A 24057-nucleotide genomic window follows, 5' to 3' on the forward strand; every position below is an offset into this window, starting at 1 on the left:
AATAACGCCAATAAATAAAATGAGTTATGCTCAACGATAATTGACATGTACTCATTTGTTACAGTATATTAAGTAATGACTTTATAACAATTCTTTTACCGCAACACCAATAAATAGTAATTTTGTTAACTACACATTAACCTAATATTTGTCAAAAAAAAAAAAAAAAAGAGATCGACATTGCTCTATTGATATACAATATGTGCTTATACGATCAAGTGGTTCGTAGTCAGAATATACTCAATCCTTTATCTTAATCAAAGAAAAAGAGTTAATATATTCACATAGTTAAGCGAATCATTGATTAACCTCGTAATTTATCACCCACTAATTTTGTAATTCTCGCCTTTTCTTTTTAAATTTATCCTAAAAAAACACCGGTAAATTTTCATTATCAACAAATTTTTACTATATTTTATAAATAATTTCGATTTTTTTGTTTTCTATTCGTAACATAATTCTCGTTTTCTTTTAACATACAAAAAGTTGAAAGATAAGATTTGAACTTTTGTTGAGTTAGTTGAGATTAATAATAATAATAATAAATGGTCGTTAAGTTAGAATAATGGTTGGCATAATAAATGTTATATATGATATGGTTTCTATGAAATATAGTGTGACAAAAAAGAAAGCTTTATAAAGTATAAATATATAATGAGAGTCAACATACAGCTAATAGTGAATAAGAGGTAAAATTGAATAGGGAACATAATTCGTGTCCATCATTTAATGTGTAGGATCAAACCCACATGGCATTCACTCCCTTTTGCTACATCTACTTTTTTTTCTTCTTTCTTTTGGTTTTGTTTTAATCAAATTGATAAAAGATTAAAATTTACAAATTTTGACTATGCACATCATCAATCTTATCATTAGGTTTTCATTTTGTACTAACGAAGGTTCTTAGAGCAACGGATTGAATTATGCATTCTGAGGAGTTTATTAGGTTGAAGTTAGGAAGTTCGTATTTGGAGTATGTAATTGTAAAGATGTAGTTTTTGTTTTTGGATAAATGTTCAAAAGAAGAAAGATGGGAATAATGAAATTATTGAAATTAGTATATAGTTGAGTTGTTAAAGTATTTCAAATTCCTCTTAAATTTATCTCGTGAAATAATATTTTATCTAATCTATCAAATTCAACTCTAAATTTAAATTTAAATTTATTTGGCCCTCGTGCACGAATTTCGTTGTCAACTCACAAATTCCAATAACGTATCGAAGTTGTGTCACATAATGATTTTGTTGATACTCTCAAGATTTGACAAATATCAAACCCTAAATGTCGTTTGAAATCATATCATTGACATTGCTAACATATAAACAAATACTATATAGATTTAATTTACAGAATATGTTTAATTATAAAAGAACTATTAAAAATAGTTACAAATATCACATAATTTTACTTTTTAAATGAGAAAGTTACTCTTACATTTATCATAAATAAAAAATTTATTCTTTTTAAATATTTTCAACAAGACTTTGATTAATGCAATGAGATCATTAAATATTTGACAACGTCATAAGAACAAAAAGTGCATTAATTCCATCCAAAATATTGAACATATAAGTATTAATTATAGTATTAATATAAATTTGATTATTAAAATAGATAAAATGTTTTATTTTTAGAATACATAAAATAGATACAATATTGATTGTTCAAAGTATATGAAGTGAGATTATATATATATATATATATATATATATACATTGATTGAATAAATAAATAAATAAATGGTGCTATCAATATATTTAATATATGATGGGAAGGTTTGTGAGGAAAAAGGGAAAAGTAAAGTGGGTGAGGAAGTTTATATTTAGTGGTTAGAGGCATTGAGAGATGGGGATGTGTTTGAATTTTCTATGCACAAAATTTCTACCATTTCTCTCTTTTGGATTATTTCTTCCCAAACTATGTTTGGTTTGTAGGTGAGAATATTAGTGCCACAATAAATATGGTATCACTTTAACCATATCTAAAAACAAAATTTAACAAAATTGTTAAAAATCGAAACTATTATTGATAGATATTGATGAACTTTTTTCAGTTCCTATTAATGTCGTTGATATATACAGATAGACTCTAATAGTAAAAGAATCTGAAATTTTGTTATATTTGATACATATTTTAGTTCATTTTGCTATATTTAAAAATGTCTCAAAATACTATTTTAGCTCGTTCTAGCTAGTTTGATAGTTTAATTCTTCAAAGTTATTATTATTTTTTTTTTAAATAAACAATTATACTAATTCTTAGAATAATCATAATTATAATAATTGTATTACTTTAATGATTTGTTTTCAAACATAGTAAAATATTATAGTCGATAAACCGTGATATTTTATTTGCAGCTATAATAACACAGATAAACACGTATAGTAATTGTTACAGTCACATATAATTTGATATTTCAGTATATTTATAAATATTTTCAATAGTTTTTTCGTTTAAAATTATATGTATATATATATTTGACCTAATAAAAGCTATAAATTAATTTTATATTGCAAAATGTCTTTTATGCCCCAATTGAATGAATGCTCCCTCAAAAGTGTTCCTAAAACTTTTCAATCTTTTCATAAAGAACAACAAAAGGTCCAAAAATGTTGGCACCCATCTATTATTGTTTGGGCACTTCATAGTTCATGATGATGACCTATGACTTAAAGGGTTGTGGTTCTTGGTTGAGATCTGTTCAAATTTTAATTTTAATTTTTTTTTAAAAAAAATAAAAAGCTTACATATAATTTTTGGGTTAAATAAAATATACCCAATATTTAGATTTTCTCATTTTAATTTTCAAAATTGCAAAGGTTTAAATTTAGTCATATACTTAAAAAATAGTTCTTTAAATTTAGTGATTTTTGACTTGTTAACGTCACTTTAGTCAAATTTTTATATCATTTTAAAATATGTTTTAAATTATTTTGTAATATACAAAATACATTAATTAAATATTAAGTTAATTTTAAGTAAATAGTGACACACTTACGAGTGATTTTGAACATCGACAAAAATGATTTCAACAATTTCAAAATCACAGTATATTATTAGTTTTAAATAAATTTTTTAATTGAAATTCGGTCGAACGCATTATGATAATTTTTGTGAAATTAAATACAATATAAATATGTTTTCAATTTAAGGAATCCGAACGATTAACTATAAGCTAACTTCGTACTAATCCTAATGTCTAAAAGACAATCTCAAACACATAAGAAATTCAAAGAAATTAGTCAGAAATCCTTATATTAAAATAATTGAGAAGTCAATGAGTTCAATCCATAGTGATCATCGACCTAACAATCAATTTTCTACAAGTTTTCTTCACACTCAAATGTTATATTGTAGGGTCAGGTGAGGTTGTCTCGTGAGATTAATCGAAGTGTGAGTAAGTTGACGTTGATTCGAACGTTTACAAATATACCAAAAAAAAGGAAAAAGAAAAACATTAAATGAAGATTGCATTTGTGAATGGTCAAAAACAATAGAAAAAGGTTTGTGTTTTAAGGAGACACACTTTAACAATCTCCATATATTGAAAAAGGACACAATCTCTATAATTGGTTAGGTTATAATTGACCTGCCCAAAATTAATTACTAACTTTTAATTGCAATCTTAACCTAAAGTTTGACAAAAGTTTGCCACCTTGAATTATGTAATTGGGAAATATATATCTACCAAAAATTGAAATGTCTCATATGTGTGTGTGTGTGTGTATATATATATATATTCTGTTAATGCTTTTCATCTACCTTCATTAAAAAGCATTTGGCTACCTATAATTTTGTTCATAATATCTACATCTTCTTTATTTAGCACCAAAAATTGGTTGAAAGAACTTTATATAGTAGTTGAATTAGATGTGTAATTCAGGTTGCTTAAAAAGATAGATATGGTTGGTGTGTGGAATTTCATGCATTCGTTGTCATCGTCACGTCTTCGTCTTGGAGGATTTAACATTAGTCTAGCTCACTTGTCCTAATTCGGTTTTGCTATTTTATCCAACACGTGTGGAAGATTCTTGCAATTTGATGCCTGAATCAATACATAGTATATAATTAGTTTAATGTGTGAGGTTAGAGTTCTCATTTATTAGAATTTACTTACTTTTTTTTTTCTTTAAGGTCGTTAAACGAGGCTAATTAAGAATACTCTTCCTCCGATAATTGATTGCGGTTAGGTGTAACTCTGACGATTGTCATGATAGTTTACGATGCTCAAGTTTGCAAAGCACCAAACTAAATGCATCTCGAATATTTTTCTATTGGTGCTATATTACCAGCTATGGTGTGGTTTTCTAAAAACACGAAACTTTAACTTTTTCCTTTTGCAATGCACACATTTTACTATGTCACATCTGTTGTTTCTCTTGAGCTTAAACATGCCAGTAAGTTGAGTATTATCTACGACAATTCTCAATGAATATTAAAAGCTAATAGATCAAAATGATACAAAACAACAATTGGATTTGAAGATTCGAAACTTTGTGTTATATATCATTTTTAAAAATTTTGTGACTTTAGAGAAACGAACACAATCAACATTTTGTAGATTTTTTAGGGTAATAGCTAATTATAAGTTCATGTAGTTGATGATTTTTTTTCTCTCTTTAACAAGGCTAATGATATTTGAAATTAACATGTAGACTAGAATTGCTATACAATTGAGGAATTAAATTAAATGTGACAAATTTTAATTACATAAATAGTTACTTCTATGAAAATATGAATGATGTTTTTTTTAAAAAAAAAAATGACAAAATCTATAAGAAAATTTTGGATTCTATCGATGATAGAAATTGATAAACTTCTATCACTGTTTATCAATGTCACTAATAGAAGTCTATCGATGTCTATTATTGATAGAATTTAAAATTTTGCTACATTTGATCAAATTTGCTATTTTTACGATTTCTCTTATTCTTTTGACCATGTTTAGATATATACACTCCAAATAAAAAATAAAATTAAAAAAAAATCTAAATCAAACCAAGTAGATTCCTAATTTGATTTTGAGTATAAAATTGGATGTCTTTAACTCGTATTTAAAGAAAACAAAAAAAATTATTAATTTGCATCGGTTTTCATTGTAAAAACTAATTTTAACTATTTTGAGATTAATTATTCGATCCTCTCATCTCCACGAGATTGTAAAAAAAGATATATATATATATATATATATATATATATATATATATATATATATATATATATATATATATATATATATATATATATCTCTAAATTTGTTAACGTAGGTTAATAAATTGTGTTTATATGGATTCGTATCTATTTCCTACTTAATATATATGTTGAGTAATTCAAAAAACACACTCGTAGCAAATATTTACTTTAATGTTTTCTTAAACAAAAAGTGTGTGGTCAAAATTGCAAATAACTCATTAAAGTGTAAAATAAAGATGATAATACTTTTTAAAATTTGAGGTGCAATGTATATTACTAATTAAAAGTCTGGAGGAAATATTAACGAGAGAAATTTTCACATATAGAAAAAATGTCAAACTATTTACATAAACGGTAAAAAAAAACACCGATAGATACGGATAGACATTGATAAACTATTTACATCAATCTCTATAACTAATAAATATCAATAGACTACTATCGACCTCTATCAATGATAAACTTCTATCATATTTTATTGTTGATAGAATATACATGTATCAATTTCTATCATCGGGAAACGTTGATAAATTAATAGACTTTCTTCAACATATCATTTAGATGAAAAAGAAAAAAAGAAAATCACTAAAAGAAAAACATAATTAGACTTAATTAGATGACAAAATTTATATCAAAAAATTCATAATCAAAAGAAATTACTTAATTTATACATTTTATCAGATTACAAAACAATCTCAGCAAAGTGAAACCACTTCTTTTTTCATTGTCAAAATAAAAGAATAAATAATCTTTCTTCTTTTGAGATTCACACATTACATATTAAATTACCTTATAAATCACTTTTCAAACGTCTAACAACACGATTCACAACGAAAATTCTAACTCAAAATCTAAATTGATGCATTTAGGAATGTTTAAAGTTTAATTAATAAACTTTTAAGTTAATCACTGTTATTTTAAATAAAATGTAGTAGATGTTATAAATTGTTATAAATTGATGTTATAAATCGTGTTTGATTCAAGAATTATGATAAATGGGGATTAGGGTAGATAACCCTTAAGTAATCTCATCTTATCCTCTCTCTTTTACTTTCTTACAACCTTACGTTACCCTACCCAATAACCCAATCCAAATTCTATTGTTGTTTTTTAAATTATTACAATCATAATCATTCCCCCAAACACATATTATTATAACATTACTATCATAATACTACCTTTCATATTCTTTCCCCCAAACACATATTACCATAACATTACCAATAATAACATTTTTCTCAAACACATGTTATCATAACATTAGGATTATCACAATCCTTTTCCCCCATAATTTTTTTCCTCCCCTAAACACACCCTTAAAGTTTAGGAGTATAGATTGACATTTCCTGACTTGTGTTTCTTTTTTAAAAGATGTTTCCTAACCTTTTAGCAGAGAGATAATACAATAATAATAATAAATTGAATAAAGATTTGGACGGTATTAATATGTACACTAATATTATTTAAAAACTACAAATATAGTCCTTGATAAACTTCGACCAAGATCATATTGTAAATATTGATCCACGTTATATAAGTGTCCGTGAAATTGTTTTTTAAATATTGCTATATATTTTATTATTATCTCTAATATGGAAAATAATAATACAAACTCTTTTTTTATTAAATCAAAGAAATTGAAGAAAGAAGAAAAAAGCAAGAACGGTAAGTGAAGTCGGAACAAATTACATCCAATATCTCTCCAAAGCCTAATTCTCCTCTTTCTCAATTCTTTTTTTAAATTTTCTAACAAAACACCGAAAGATAGAAATTTCAGATAGTTATGGAATCGATCGAAGATGGAACACACTAACTCAATCGCAGCAACAACAAACACATTCCAAGCAACACTCGCAAGTTAAATTCGAATCAGCAAAAACAGCTAACACACAGCGAATTATAAACTGATCAAATTATTCGAATCGATTCAGTACAAATCATAAACAAAAACGAATTAGAAAAATGGAAGAAAGAGATCGTCGTTCTTACAGAGCGTAGAGACAGACACAGCCTTTATCTTGATTGGCGTCTTTGAACATCGTATGTAATGTAAGAGAAATGCTGTTGTTTAGAGCGTGAAAAGGATTAAATGGAGGTTCGTTGAACAATTACTATGAGCGAAGAAGAAAAAGCTTAAACCCTATCCGTTTTCCCCTCTGTTTCTCTCTCTCTCTCTCCTTCTAAGTAAACATGTGATTGCTTCTCTTTTTAAATTTTAAAGCTGTAGATATATAAATTAAATTCAAAATATTAATTTATATAGTAATATTTTTTAAAAAAATTATAAATATAATAAAACCTATGTATACACCATATTACAAATATTATATCTATTATAAATAAGTTTTACTATATTTGTAATTTTTTAAATTTTACTGTATAGTTAATTATTATTTATAAAATTGTTAGATCAATATTTAAAATTCAGAGCGGGCATTTGCTTGAGTTGGTGCACAGTCTCGAAGTTGGTCGCACCTAACAAAGAAGAATAAGAAAAAGAAATCAAGGTGATTGTATAAATTAAAAGTAGGAACAAATTCACTATGGTCGTTGTTTAATCAATCTTCTAGAGAAAAATTTGTTAATCACCCTAGAAAATTTCTCTTTTCGATCCCAATTACAAGAGCACTCGTTCACCTATTCCATTGATTTTAATTAGATTTTTCTATTAAGCTTCGATGCTTACTAAGCTTTCGAGAGTCTATCGAGCAACTATGTCTAATAAAGTTTTTACACTTTCAACTTTATTTAATATTTAATAAATTCAAAAAAATAAAAATAAAATATTTAAACATGAATTAATTTATTAAGTATAAAATTGAATTTTATAGGTGAGAAGAATCAAAAGTATTTATAATTGTAAAAAACCAAAATGTCAAATATGCACAAACTTCAAAATTTATTGACAAGAACTTCATTTTATCATTTTCATAATTAATTAGTTTAAACAATTGAAAAGGTTTGTCCATTTTTTTTTTTTTTTTTTGTTCCTCTCCATCTTATTTTATCTATGATTTTCTTGGGTGGCAAAAATGGCAATAATTAGAATCTCTTTTAAAAAAAGTTGATGATCCTCAAGAAAACCTCTATAATCTAAAAATTTGCAATAACACCCTTTAAAATCGTTTAGAAATGTTTCTTTAAATTTCGAAATCGTGTTGACATATGAAAATTTAAAATATTTTTGAAAGAAATGAGAAAGTGTGAGGATGGAAAATGTGGGAGAAATGGTGAAGGAGGAAGAAAGCAATAATTGTACAATCTAATTGTCCTTTGGAAAAAAAGAGCCTCAGTTTCAAATGGCAGATAACACCTCAGAAATTGCCTCCCTTTTTCTTTTCCATTATCCTCTGTTTCATGGACTGCCCTACTTCCCTTGCTCTCACAATCACAGCCTTTTCTTTCATCTTACATATCATAGACCCCACACCTCTAGTCTTGCTTAAAACCATTCTTTTGGACATTTTAAAAGTAGCACTAAATATTAAAATCATTTATAAAATATAACAAAATTCGCTTTATAAATAATTTTGATATTTTGCTATCTTATAATAATTTCCTTTTTTTTTTTAATGCAAATGAAATACGGAGAAGAAAAAGTAAATTGAGACAAATATTGACAACATAAATAAAAAAATGGTATTTAGTGAAAAATCGAAGTTAAAAAAGTAAATATTAAAACAAAACTCAAATCAAATCTCAAAGTAAAATTATAATATTTAGAAACCTAAAAACTAAATTAAAAGCAAACTCAAAACTTAAAAAAACTAAAGCACCGTCTACTATCTATTTTGTATTTTGTTTCTATTTTTTACGTCCACCTCTAAATTCCTTCTTTTACAAAATACTTTTCTTTATCGATAGTTTAAAAATCAAGCCAAAATTTAAAAACTAAAAGAATAGCTTTAACTTGTTTTAGTTTTTAAAATTTAGTTAAGAATTCAACCCAATGCAAAATGTAAAAAAAAAAATGAAAAATAAACTAAAAAGAATATTTTTCCCAAAAAGAAATCACTTACATTGCGAACGTTGATTCGGTCCACCATCCTCTATCATCCTCCGCCCTACAATTAAAGAACATAACCAATACATATAGAGAGCAAAATTTACATTTTATTATATAATTTTGGAGATCCAAAAACAGGGTTAAAAGGCAAAGGACAGAAAATGCATTCTCCGGCTCCATCACCATCTCAAAGAAATGAGGATTCACCAATCACCATCCTGTTTGGAATTCAAGAGAAGAAAGACATTGAATTTTCAGAAGAACAAACAAGCTCAAAGCTGAAGGCTTCATCGATACGCTGCCAGTGCCAAGGGAACTCAAAAGCACATAATCCCATCACGAATGAGATGGAAAAAAGAAAAAGAAAAAAAACAGTGAAGAAACACACTGTTTAATAAAGGATACAGATTTCCTCAAATTTATGGCAATAACAACCAAATAGGCTGCTGCTGCTTTTTACCCACACACCTGTACAGAAAGTTTCATCAGGACCTGATCATATCCATCGTCTCTAACTTGTTTGTCGCATCTCGATGAGACGGATGTGACGCTTTTTTCGCAGTCGAATCAAAGAAACTAGATGATCCGGTGTACTTGTTTTGTTGGCTCAGATCTTCCAATTCTAAGTGGCTAGCCAGCAACTGCACATGTTGCTGGTTCTACCAGAAATGAGATGTTAGGAGATATAGGCTGTGGTCTTGCAGCATTCTCGAGCCGCTCCCATGTCAATCTCCTCTTCTCTGCCGCTGCAACTGACCTTGACTGTTCCTCCTTCAAGTCAACCTGGCAAGCAAGCACGAGTTCCTCGTCCATCTCGTGAACCAACTTCTTCACATTTAAAGTTAGATTTAGTACGGCATTGTTCCAATGCTTTTGTGTATTTCGTTCAAGAGCTGGGATGATAATAGGTATGATTGCTTGCCGGTTGTGACCGATAAGATTGATGATGTGTTCATTGTTCCAAAGCAAGTGAGCTTTCTCTGCCACCTAAAAGAATTGGAAAAGTAAACAAATGTATCAACCAACCAACCAAAACTCAACTAAAAACACACACTAGGTTTAGGGACTTGGAAAGAATCCTAATTCTTCATAATTATCAAGGAATAAATGCATTTGAAGCTGTACCATGCTTTGTAAAATATGCATATACACAATGACACAAGAAAAACCAAAATCTAGTAAAATGCAGTAAAGTAGAAGAAAACAGCAATCAAAATCAGACCCTTAGAATCCAGGAAGCAAGTAATCATAGATAGCTCGAAGAGGCAAATATACCTGGTAATGAGAGCTATTCAAGCAATATCCGATTCGCCGAAAGAGAGGGACCATGATCTTCTGGAACTCAACCATGCTGATCATTTCCAAAATCTCTTCTGTTTCACTTAAAAACATCAGCTCTTTCTGGCTATTTGTTAAAGGCCAATATCTTAAAAGTCCCTTTATAACTGTACTGGCCAACTTAGGATCCTTATCTATAAACTGTACAATACAATACGTTAACTGCTGATGATAAATTCCGACTGATTTTGGTTTGTGAAGAGGAATTAGCACTCTCCATAAAAATGTCTTGTGTTCCTCCTTCAATGGCAATGCAAACCCGGTAATCACACTACCAAAAATTTCCAACAGCTCTGCAATTCCATTATGCCGCTCCGTCTCGAAAACAAAACGATACATGACATTGCTAATAGCCTTCCTGATGAAAGGCCTGTGTATCATGAACTTTCCGTAGACACGGTGAAGGATCGTTTTCAAGCAATCTCTTTCTCTTGGGTCATCGGAATCAAAGAGGTCGAGCAATCTCAGGATGAAAGAATGATCAAGATACTTTTTGGCCACTTTTGCATCTAGGGAATTGCTACTGACAAAATGAAGCAGTAGATCATATACATTTTGCAAATGTGACCAAGCTGGGTCAAATATTGGTTCTTCATCCTCTGTTTCTCCACCAGTTGAAGTTGAACGAGATTTGGGTGGGAACACGCGAAAAAGATTAGCAGCACACAACTTACATACTGATGAAATTGCTGTCTCAGTGAACTTTGCAGATCCAGATGTGACAAAATCAACAACATCTATCAACATTTGACGTTTAAGATCCTGCTTCTCCATATCATTCAAATCAAAAACCTCACAGCAATAATTCAATTTACTGACAAACAAGTTCTGCTTCTGCGGATTCGGAACATCTTTAAATGACAAATGGGGATCCACTGCTTCTGCTGCAATACTTGCAGGGAAAACTGCTGAAGAAACACGTTTCACAACATTTAATTTACTCGAGAAGGCACTCCCTACATTTGTACACTGGAATACATGTCCCAGACGAGAAGTATTGTTGCCAGATTCATTTGTTGCAGAATCCACCGTCTCCGACTTCTGCAACTTCTTAGGAAGTTTGCTCAGTATTTGCTTAAGCATGGTGAGATGCTTTACGATCTGGAAGACGAGCACTAGGAATCGAAGTGATTGGATGAATTCAGAACATGGTATGTGAACAAGCTCTTTTCTGCCTAACAATGTTTCCTAGCTTCCACAAGACATTAGAAACTCCTCTTCAGCAAACTTGCTGGCGTATCTGCAGTCACAACTTCATTCTTTAGAAACGCGCATTCGGTATTTTGCATTCAAGACCATAATTATAAGCCTGGCATCAATTAATCAAAGCTTAAAATTGTGAACACCGGAAGTGAAATCAGATAAGACAACTCATATAACTTTGAATTCTTAACTTAAAAAAAGAAGCTCCGATTTGAAACATCTATAACGGACGAAATTGATGAAAGTAAATGTGAAAAAGAGAAAGAAGAAGAAATAAAAAGAATGAGTTGAAAAGAAAAAAGGAGAAAAGGGAAGGAAAGGGAATAGTTTCATGCTCCAACGGCATTCTATACAAAAACTTCCATCGAAAAACCTTGTAGTGTAGAAGTATATCTCTTAAAGCAAAATCATTACAAGCTGAAGCTCATTTTAGCAGGCTTGTGCAGGTCCAAAAGCAAAATAAGTACACTGAAGCTTCAGGAAAGGGCAGATTCATGAATTAACAAAGAAATTTCTGTTAGAATTCACAAAAAGCCAAACAAACAAGTCTTCCAGAGACAACACAAGGCATTTTCCAAGTTAAGATCGAGATGCATTTGCCCCGAAACCCCATCCCTAACCTCCAAAAACAACAACAACAATAAACGCCTATTTTCATCAAGTACAAGCATATGGCAACAGGAAATCCAGATTTAAAGCCAGAAAACAACTCCAAAGCCGGAAACATAAATCAAAACAGCAAATTGAACCATAGATCTGGAGGAAGAAAACTACCAAACATAGCAGAATTAGAAGGAGAAGTACAAAATCAAAGCACATTACAAACACATAAAACAAACAACATCCTCCGATCATCACCTTCATAAAAAAAAAAAAAAAAAAAGTAAATAACAAGCAAGCTCTTACAATTACAATTTCAAAACGAAGCTCAGTTCAGTTCAACAATGTACGAAACAAACAAAAACAGAAATTCAATGAGAAAGAAACCTGGAACATGAAGTGAGCTGATGCAAGAGAAGGAGGGAAAAGAAATTAAAGGTTGAAGTTCAAAAACCTAGAAAGAAAGAGAAGAAGAAGAAGAAGAGGAAGAGGCATGATATTGAGTAAGAAAAGAAAGTGAGTAGTTGAAGTTGAAGTTGAAGTGGGAGAGAAGATCAGAATCAGCTATGGATGTGATGAATCGAGAAGAAAATTGTGTTGATGATAAGAATCGATCTGAATCTGATCTCTCTCCTTTTTCAACAATGAAATGAAACTCCATGAAAATGTTGGGAAGAAGAACACAACTCTCCTCCTCGAATCAAGAGAATAACTTGTATGGCATTTTCTGCCCTTTTCCCCACCCAAGGAAAAAAAAATTTAAATAAAACTATAAATTAAAATTGAAGGTACCACTTCGCCAGTCATCACTATAGAAGTTAGAGAAAATTAAATAAAATACACATAAAAATGAAAATTCTAAATTATATATATATATATATATATATAAATGATTTCTAAATATTGCTCTTTCTTTCTCTACGTTTACAATTTTACTTTTGAAATTGTTCGATCCAAATTCAACAAAATTCTTAAAGATTGAGTTCGCTCGTATAAGAGATTGAGGTAATCATCGAGTCTAACTGGCTTATTTGATATTGTCATTAAGGTATACGACTAGCTCAAGTTGAACGATAGATAGATAAATATATAAATAGTCAAGTTTTAACCAACGTATAATTAAGCGATTAATTTGTGTTTTAATTCTATTAAATACTTGACTCCATTGGTTTTTAGACATTGACGTGGGTTTGACATAATGTTGTGTCGATGAGATGTCTTCCGAAGGTCAACTCGAGTAAGGAATTGACTTGGAGAGAATCATATATCAAGATGGAAAGTAAACGTCATAGTAATTCGAACACGTAAAATTCATACATCAGTGCTCTCATCTTACCTTCTAATAATTTTCTACCTCGAGAATAATTTTCAAACGTTTAGAATATAATTTAAAATATAGCAAATAATAATAAATAAAGAAAAGAAAAGAGATACTAAAATGGATAACCCTTAGTGAGGAAATTGAAGTCGGAATATTCTCCAACTATGTTAGTTGAGTTGGATTAATTTAAATCAATATTGGAATTTTCCTCCATCCATATAAATACTAAAATAGTTATTTTACTAATAAAAATAATAGTTAGCTTTGAGCTAGTTTTGGCTATTTATTATTAGGAGTGATCATGATCGATCGAAGAATCGAGCTGACCAATTAAACCCAATCTAATTGAAAGTAGTCGGTCAGAGAGATAAGAGAAGGTTCAATCGATGTCTATTTGAGAAAATCCAAACCGACAACATATTTTTTAGGAAAATCAAATGATTAAGCCGAACTAAACCGATCGATCTGTCGATCGACGCACTTTTATGATAGGGTCGGTTTGAACATTTACTAAAGTCGATCATAGTTTGTTTGGTTGGAACCAACTAGTCCGATACTTACCCCAATCTATTACTACCATAATATTTGTAATTGTTTTGCTATTTTATAGTAATATTCTATATATCGCAAATTGGTTCTTATAATTAAAAATTAAAAGAAAAAAAGTTAGAACACCTCACGGATGTTTTTTACGAGAAAATATCAAAGATATTATTACTATAGAATGACTAAGTTCTAAATGTCCCTAAATTAGAAAGACCCATTGTGTTCTAATTTATTTTTAGTACCTAATCTCAATTCTCACACTCTCAAAAAAAGAGGAGTTGGAATTGGATTCTCATGATTTTATCATTATCCCGATGCATTCTTTGGATTTGTTTTTTAAAATTCTTCTGTCCTTTTTGTGTTCTTGAAATTCAAACTTTAGTTTCAAATTCAAAATCAAAACTTTCTCTTTATAACCAACCTTTTCTTTATCATTTCCAATCTATATTCTTCAAACATAAAACAAAATTCACATTACAAATGAAAAAATATTTTACCTTTTAAACTTTCAAACGTATTGATACGTATTTGTTCAAGGTTAATTTTAATACAATCTATTGTTAAATTTCTCCCAAACTATGAGTACGAAAGTCAAAGTAATAGTAAAGATATATTGACTTATCGTATTTGTTTGGAATAATTAAATTTCAAATAACATTTTTCCTATTTTAAGAAATCATTTTAATGATAAAGATTAAAAATAGTTGTTTTGGTTTTTATTTATGCTTTGATTTTCTTTTTATATAAATATTAAGATAATAATTAAATATTTTATATTTAAAAGATCTTATTTTATTTTTATTTACTTGCTACTATTGATGTCTTAAAAAATTAAATCAAGTTTTAAAAATTAAAGGAAAAAAATTAGTTTTAGAAAATGTAATTAGATTATCGATGTATTAATGTTTATCGATGGTAGCTTATGAAATTTTGTAATACTTTATAATTATATATTTTGATTCATCTTATTAAGTTAGAAAATAAACTTTCTTTTTAAATTTGATCCCGAGTTAGTGAATTTCTTTATCGAAAATCAAAAGAAAACTATTTATAATTTTCACTAATCTTGGTACACTTTTTCGAGTCATTAGATATATATTGAAAATCAAGAAAAAGAAATTACATGGTCAAAATGATAAATAAAAACAAAAACAAAAAATCATAAAAATTAATTTAAATAAATTATATAATCTAAAATTTAGTTAAAATGTTATATAAATTAGAAGATTGAATCTAATTCAAAATTAAATCTGAAAATAATAAAAAGAAAATCTTCTTTTGCTAATTATAATTATTTACTATCCCATTTTCTTTTACTTTCTTTCACTCCAAATATAATAAAAATATCATCCATGAAATGTAATCATCCTTCAATGAACACAATCATAAACACACAGCACCATATATAATTTTTGTTCATAACTACTTGATCAATTCAAAAGCATCTTAGAAAGTTAATTGGAGATTTATCAAATAAATAAATAAATAAAAGAGTTAATTAGTGGGGCAATTCTTAATTAATTAATTATAAAATAATATTTAAAATTAAATCAAAGAAGAGAACAAAAAAGTTAAACAAGATGTGTTATATACTAATTAATTCAATGATAATTAATGGGATTAATAATGGTTTTAATTAGTTATAATTACAAGCATGGTTAAAACCCAACAAAGGTGATTTCAAAGTCAATTTTGATTCAAAAGTAGCTTTCATTTTGTTCTACTTTTTCCCCATATTTTTGCTTTTAAGTGATTTTTGCTCTTTTGGATTAGGGTTAGGGTTTGATTTTTGAAAATTGAAAGTGATGCTTTGAACTAAACTAGAGAGAGGGATATTACTTGATTTTTCTTTCTTTTTTTCTTTTTTGTTAATTTCTCTAACTATGCTTTATTTAATTAAAACCATAAAAATAGGAACTTTGAAGGAAAAAGTGTGTGAAAAGTTTTTTTTTTTTTGGGTAATTTATTACTAGAAAGGTTAAATTATACCTTTCATTTCATTGATGTACTTTTACATTATTTGTCTAATTTCATAATTGGTAGCACTTCTAAAATTTTCATTTTTGTTTTTGTTTTTATCTCTCATCTTACCTTTCTTTTTCTCTTTTCCTAGTAAACACATTTAATTGATATATAATGAAAAATTGTTCTACATATTTTACAATTTAGATAGACGTTGATCTATCAGTGATAGAAATTAATAGAAATCTACTACTGATAGACGTACATTGATGAAAGTCTATCTACGTCTGTCAATGATATAAACTAATAAAAGTCTATCAATAATAAGACTTGTTATTATTAATAAACAATTTTATTGATATCTTTTGTATCAATGATTTTTTTTTATTTGTTAATTCAACATGTGTTTGACATCGTTTTTTTAAGTAGCAATATTCAACCGACATTAAAAGTCTTTTTTTTTCTTTTGTAATAGTGTCAACTTTTATTGTTTAAATATTTGTAGTATTTCTATTTCACATAAATAACTAATTATATAGATTAATTAATTGGATATAAAATTAATTTATTTAGAACAACATGAATTGACGTAAAACATATTTGAAAAGAAAAACTAACGTATTAGGTATTGTTTTTAAAATAGCACAAAAGAAAATGATTCATATGTATGACTTTAGTAAGTCAACTTTATTATAAAGTATAACATTACGTTCAATTAATAAGTTTATGTTTTAGACTTTAATTATTATCTAATATTCAACGTGAACTTAATTCAGTTCACACTAACTTAAAAGATAAAAAAGTTTTGGATTCAAATCCTCACTCGAAATTGTACTAATTAGAAAAGATATTATCTAATAGATTTTTAATAAAATTTAAAATTTATATTTAATAGATCCTTAAACTTTATAAAATATCATAACGATGGTTATTAAACTTTTAATTTTATATCTAATAGATATTTATATTTTTCAATCGTGTGTTTAATATATGTTATTTTTCTTTTTTATAAAAAAATGTTATAAAAATTCAATCGAAGAGTTTAATTTTATATCTACTTGATTAAATAAAACTTAGTAAACACACAAAATTGAAAATTAAAAGACCACATTTAAAGATTTTTAAAATTTAAGAACATGTTAGACATAAAGAATTAATAATTAATTGTATAGCTACATTTTTAAAGAACAACATATATAATAAAATAAATCAGTGATAAACTTCATCTATGATAAATTTTCATTTTATCACTAAGGGTCCGTTTTGATTGACTTAAGAAAAAATATATTTGAAAAAAAATAAAGCTCTTCGAAAGTTAATTTAAGGGCTCGTCAAATACTCTATTTTTCTTTTCAAAATGATTTATTTTTAAAATTAAATACTTCGAGAATATAATTTAAACAAATTGTAAAACTCCTATCAACGATGTAATCAATCAAAGACATACTCTCAAAATTAGGTCTAAATTTTATTATATCTACGAATCTTTTACGTTATAACTATTATTTTAGTCATGATTTGTATATTTGTAACTGTCAAATTAAAAGTTTAAAGAGTCGAGAAACTAAATAAATATAAATTAAAAAAATTAGTTCGCTAAACATATGATTTAGCAATAACTCATATTATAAGTAAATATATTTGAATCATTACCTCTGTCCTTTGTGATGTTAAAAAAATCCCATACATAGAAATTCAAAAAGAATCACAACATCGAGTGATCTCTAAACTTCTCTACATTCCCAAGGAACATTGTATCATTTTACATTAAGATCTAAAAGTATATAAAATTTAGCACACACACACATGTATACTTTATAATAATAGAAATTCTTCGAGCCAACTATATATAATAACATATGCTCTTAGTATTAAAAAAATACATAGAGTTTAATTAATTACTATATTTCACTTTTATAGGCTAAAAGCTCCACCAAAAAATATCTCATTATTAATATAAAATGGTTGGACTTTAGGTCTCATATATTAATTTATATATATATACATAGAGATATATAGATATAATAAAGAAAACTATATGATCCTATAGGTGAAGAGTCTCAAACAAAGGTTGGTAGCGCCTAACTAAGACAAAAAGCAACATGGCTACCCAAATTAATTAAAGGCACACACACTATACTTTTATCTTTTCCATTAATGAAATTTGAACAAACCGAAGACGTTTGGGTTTGTTCGAATGTTAGGTTATGTGAATAAATGTGATGTCGAAGTAATTTTATGTTAGAGCATCTCTTTCATTTCACTCATTTTTAGTTGTTAAGATGTTTTTGTCTATCATGTCATTTGATCTTAATTATCTATGGAAAGGTAACCAACCTTTTTTTTTCTTCGGAAGTCTGTATATATATATATATATATATATATATATATATATATATATATATATATATATATATATATATATATATATATATATCCATATGTTTATTTGCATGCTCGTTGACCCCAATGCATCTTATCAATTCTTTTCCTTTTTTTTTTTTTTGGAATGTGACTACGTACATCTAAACAACGAACATCTTTTCAATCGTTTGAATTTCGTCCTTAGCTTTAAGATTATAAAAAAGAATAAGTCTTATCCACATTTTTTTTAACGATAAATCATGTGACTCGAAAGAGGGTGAAAATGAAGCGGAAACTTCTAAGGAACATACTCAAACCAACAAGAGTGAATGACCATATCCCTCTTTGTGTTTTCTTGACATAGTGCCCCCCCAAACATTATTTCTTTATTTTTCATTTGGGTCCACCATCTTTTTTTCCTTTTCAATCACCTACCCATCAAAATGGCAATGGAATAAACCAATACCAATACCACACTAAAATTTCCATATCAAAACCCAACATAACATGAAAAGAGTAGGGTAAAAGAACAAATTTTTGTATTTGAAAAATGTGATGATATTTCCTCTTTAAGACATTCAATATACTAGTAGGACCTCGATGAGTTGTTTATCATGGAAACGAAATAAGTGGTAGTTCATCAATGAGATTCTACTCTCTTCTTTTTAGTGATCGATAACTATACTTACCTAATTTTATATACGTATTGTGCAAATGATATTACATACTTTGCATTCAAATATCGATCTATTTTCAAGAATATTTTTATACATCAATACAATATAGTATCTTTTTTTTTTTAATAATTTGAAATTATAAGTAATAAATCATGGAATTTATGAAACATGTCAATGCATGCAAACTCTTAAAGACAAAATAATGATAATAATATTTGAGTTATTACATCTCAACCACTAACAATTATAAAGTTTGGAATCCGACAATCAATAACTTCCAAACATTAAATTCACACTCTTGATTATGATTTAATACTTTGAATTCTTTTGTTTTATGAGGGAAATTAAAGTCTCTATTGTACTTTATTTATTTATTAGTTAGTGAAAATTTGCATCTTTAATTACTTTTACAAGAAGTCAAAATCACTTCGTGAATTGAGATATATATCTTCAAGATTGAATCAAGACTATACTAATATTTTTTCATTTAATTTTTTTTAATTATAATAGATAGCAATTTTTAGAATAATCATTAAGTATGTAGCAATATTTTTAAAAAATTGCTAATAGAGCAAAATCTATCGATGATAGACTTCAATCGTTGACAGACTATTATGGTTTATCAATGATAGATCAACATTTGATACATGGTCTATCAGTGATCGAATCATATCATTGATGGATTTTGATAGATTTTGCTATATTTGCAATTTTTTTAAAATGTTACTATATATTTAATTATTTTGAATATAATTGCTACATTTGCAACTATTCCTAAATTTTTGTCTTTTTCTTCTTATAAAAGTTTGTGTTTTTTTTCTACCATCTCTATTTTGATATAAATTTAAATTTATTAATTAACGAAAAATATTTGAATTGGTATATATCTTTATTTCGTATAACCATAAATTAACGCGTGACATGCTCTTAGAATAAAAAATTCTTAAAATCGAAGAATAAATATCTTCTTATGTTTTAATTTTCATGATAATACATTTAATAAATATTCCCATGTTGTAATTCATGCGAAAACTTTAAGAGCTCAATTTTTACATCGAAAAGTTCATAATTACGATAGTAAGCACTAAATACTAACATAGTTTAAGAATAAATTTTAGGATTTTTCTAAAAATAGAAAAAAAATTGACAAACTACTAAAACACAAAAAATCATTACACTTGATTTTCCCACGAAATACAAATATTTTGTTAAACGTTTTATGTTTGACAATTTACCTAATTTTCATTTGTTTTTATAATAAAGTAAACTAAACTATTTACAAATATAACAAAAATTAAAAAAATAATAAACTAGACCTCTCTATTTATCGTTTCATATCTCAAATTTTATTACATTTGTAAATATATGAAAGAATCCGAGAAAAGAGCGGGAAGGAAAGAACAAGTGGAGGGTGTAAACGTGGCAAATTGTGATTGGAGGAATGTGAGTTATTAGCACTGAAAGCAAAATAAGAGAGAGAGAGAGAAAGTGATGTGGGTCCCACCAGAAGCCCAAGTGAGTTTACTGCAAAAGCAGTTAAGTTGTAAGAAGCAGTGAGGTGAAGCACACGGTTTTCCATAGACTTTGTATGGTTTCACTATTAACTTACCATCTTTATGTTGGCCACTTATCAAATATTCTCATTTCTCACGTTTTCTATAAACATGATAGATCGAAAAACTAAATCAATCGAATTGAAGGTAGTCAATAAGGGATAGAAATGGTTAATTGGTCTGTGTCGATTTAAGAAAAATCCAAATCAACACAACGTTTTAAAAATTTTTAGAGGCTTTAAATTGACTCTATTCGGTTTGATTATAAAAAAATCGACTATTGTCGATTGATGATCGCCTATACTTTTTTTTTTCTTTAACTTATTTTATATAAATATAAAATAATAAAACTTACTAAGTCTAGTCCTTCGGCTTTCTACAATTATTGCATAGTTTAGAGGTTTGTATCGATAAAAATCATGAATGGTTTGTACCAATTTAATTAAACTCTAAAATTTTGTAAGTATGTTAATTTATACTCTCTTTTAGATTTTGTTCAATCATTAACGTCAAACTTATAATTTGAGTCAATTTATCTCAAATTATATATCGTTAAAATTATTTACGTCAATTGTCTTGTCAATTTATGTAAACAATGTCATGTACATTTTTCAATTTTTCGACATCAATCATCCTTTCACGTCAATCTACATCTGTTTGAAATGAAGAAAAGTCTTCAAATGTACGTGTCTAAGTAAATTCCAACAGTAAAAAAAAATTACATGAGGAAAAAAGCAAGAGATAGTAGCAAGTATTGCATACATTGATCCATCATTTATGGACGACGTCTATCACTAATGGATTTTGCTATATTTGAATTTTTTTAAAACGTTACTATATTGATTTATAAAATTGCTAGCGATCGTACTTGAAAAAGAAAAGAAATCAGAGGACAATGAAGCCCTAGGATTCCATTGGTTTTAGAACAAATTTTTAATGCAATGTACAATCTTAATTTGACCATTTTGCTTTTACAAAGTTGTTTTGAATTTTACACAAATAAATTTTTCTAAATAATAATAAATAAATAAAGATGTTCTTACTGCAATGTTGTCCTTTCTTTTTTTTTTTTTTTTTAATTTTCCTTTTAATTGATAAGGACTTATATACATTTCCCATTCCCAGATTATTTATGGTCAAAAAAGAGAGATTCAATTGACATTTCATCATCAACAGTCAATTTTTATAATTTTATTGGGGGCTTGTAGCTAAATTAACAAAGACAACTCCACTTTTCCCATTTTGCACTTTATATTTTAATTTAGAAAAAAGTACTTCCAAAACCATCATGTGATGGGCCATTTAGATCTCATTTCTATCTTCATATCATAATTTCATTTAAATACATATTTTTAATAATATTTAAATTTTTAATTGAAAACACACATATTTAAAGAAGAAGAATATAAAAGCTCATACATATTTGTAAAAGTAAGTCTTAATGTAATTAACTATAACATATTTGAACTATTGGTATGCTATATATTCAATTATTATCCCTAATATCGATATCCATTATAATTGTCTTTTACAAAACTAACATAGAGTATCTAAACAGTCTCAAAGATGTGTAGATATTTGCTACTTTTATTAAGGTTTGTATCAATTATTTTAGAAATAAATTCTTGTTAGGAAATGAAAATAGAGATAAGAATAAAAAAAGGTTTTTATTTTTATTTTTTTTGAAGAAAATGGAGCTAATGCATTCAAACTCATCCAATCTGACTAATAGCTTCCTAGTTCACACTGAGCAGCAGATGGGCAGTTTCATTTCTTGCCTTTTTGCACATGGAGATACACTTTTGATGTTTCTCATTATTGGTCCCTTCTTTACATTATGCATTATTTTATAAATAAATATGTAAACAATTTAGTATATTTTTAGTTGGGCCTCAATATTATAATAGTAAGTTTCAAATACTTGGGTTTCTAAAAACAGGTGGTCACATAAGAGACCTCAACTATCTAGACTCCAACCAAGGAAGCTGAGGTAAATAATTTTTTTCTTTGTATGGATGACCCAATGATCAAACTCTAAAAAAAACCAATGAAAATTAAATCGATGTCCAACGATAAGGATCTACTATAATATCATCACACCCTAAGGACGCCTACGACCTTGATTGGTCAACTAGTGATTTAAAAGAACATCGCATCAAAACTTCGAGAATTCATCGAGATGTCAATTTTGATTGATTTTTAAATCTAGGTCATACGCATAAGAATTGTCTTTCCGATCACTTCCGTAGTTAAAAAATTGAAGAAATTCTACTTTGCACACTTATTTTATTATATAACATTTAGTGTCGCATTTAGGTAAAAAATGGGACTATGGAGGCTATTATTATTTAATTAAGCAAACTTGATCTCCACTTTTTGTTGGATAACTATTTTTGAGTTTTCCCCCAATAATAATAATGACGACAAATTACATTTTTATTCTATTAAAAGACTCCAATTATAAAGCCACCTTTTAATTTAAGAAATATATATATATATATATATATATATATAGATGTTTTTTAAACAAAACTTTATAATATTAAAGAAAAGAATTAATAGAGAACTTCATCAATCTCAATGACCAAAAATCATAATGTCCAATTCTTGAATCTACGATTCAATTAATTAAGATCCATTTATCTATTTTGTCAAGTCGAAGAATTCTTTTATAAGGGCACCAAAATTGCAATATCAAATTTCAAGTAATAATATAAAAACAACCACTTCACTCATCCAGCTTTAACCTACTGAGATGGGCATAAATTTTGTGTAATAATTGAGCTTAGCAATTGCCATCAAATCAAAACAAATAATAACTGTGACCCAGCTAGCATTAAAAAGAGCCATTAAAAGACTAATAAATGCCACTTTTTAGTTTTTACCAAATTCCACTACCACAAAGTAAAATAATTCTGGGAAGAAAATCTAGACACCCCATCTTTTTCCACATATAAAAAAATTGGATAATTCTTCAAGGTAGAGGAATAAGAATTCCAGTCAGTTTTATATTTTTACTTTTAATAAATCCTAGATTTAATCTCCAAATTTAAGTTTTACTGATTCATTAAATAATAATAATAATAATACTAATAATTGAAATATAGTACATGAATATATTTTCAAAATTGAGAGTCTAGAGACAAAAATGGTAATTTAACATTTCTTTATCATTTTCTTGAACTCCCAAAAATCCCTAACAGAAGTCAGAAACAGCAAAAAAACATACAAGTAACACCCCAGGATTTTGTTTTTTCTTTTTCTTTTTCCAACCAATTTCAAAACAAGTCGTGA

At 27.5% G+C, this 24057-nt stretch overlaps 1 protein-coding gene across 2 annotated transcripts; it reads right to left on the reverse strand.

Moving 5' to 3' along the window:
• Positions 1-9286: 9286 nt before the first annotated feature.
• LOC103497562 (serine/threonine protein phosphatase 2A 57 kDa regulatory subunit B' kappa isoform-like) lies at positions 9287-13175 on the reverse strand. Of its 2 annotated transcripts, none has more exons than XM_008459801.3 (3): positions 12728-13175; positions 10475-11777; positions 9287-10186 (listed from the first exon to the last, which is right to left on the reverse strand). In XM_008459801.3, exons 2-3 carry the CDS (start codon positions 11618-11620, stop codon positions 9830-9832), a joined length of 1503 nt encoding a protein of 500 aa, XP_008458023.1. In that variant the 5' UTR covers positions 11621-11777; positions 12728-13175; the 3' UTR covers positions 9287-9829. The 2 variants fall into 2 exon arrangements, with proteins under 2 accessions (XP_008458023.1, XP_008458029.1); XM_008459807.3 differs by having other exon boundaries at positions 10475-11846; positions 12728-13099.
• Between the last annotated feature and the right edge of the window lie 10882 nt (positions 13176-24057).

This window comes from Cucumis melo, chromosome 5, assembly GCF_025177605.1.
Source record: "Cucumis melo cultivar AY chromosome 5, USDA_Cmelo_AY_1.0, whole genome shotgun sequence".
Taxonomy (NCBI): domain Eukaryota; kingdom Viridiplantae; phylum Streptophyta; class Magnoliopsida; order Cucurbitales; family Cucurbitaceae; genus Cucumis; species Cucumis melo.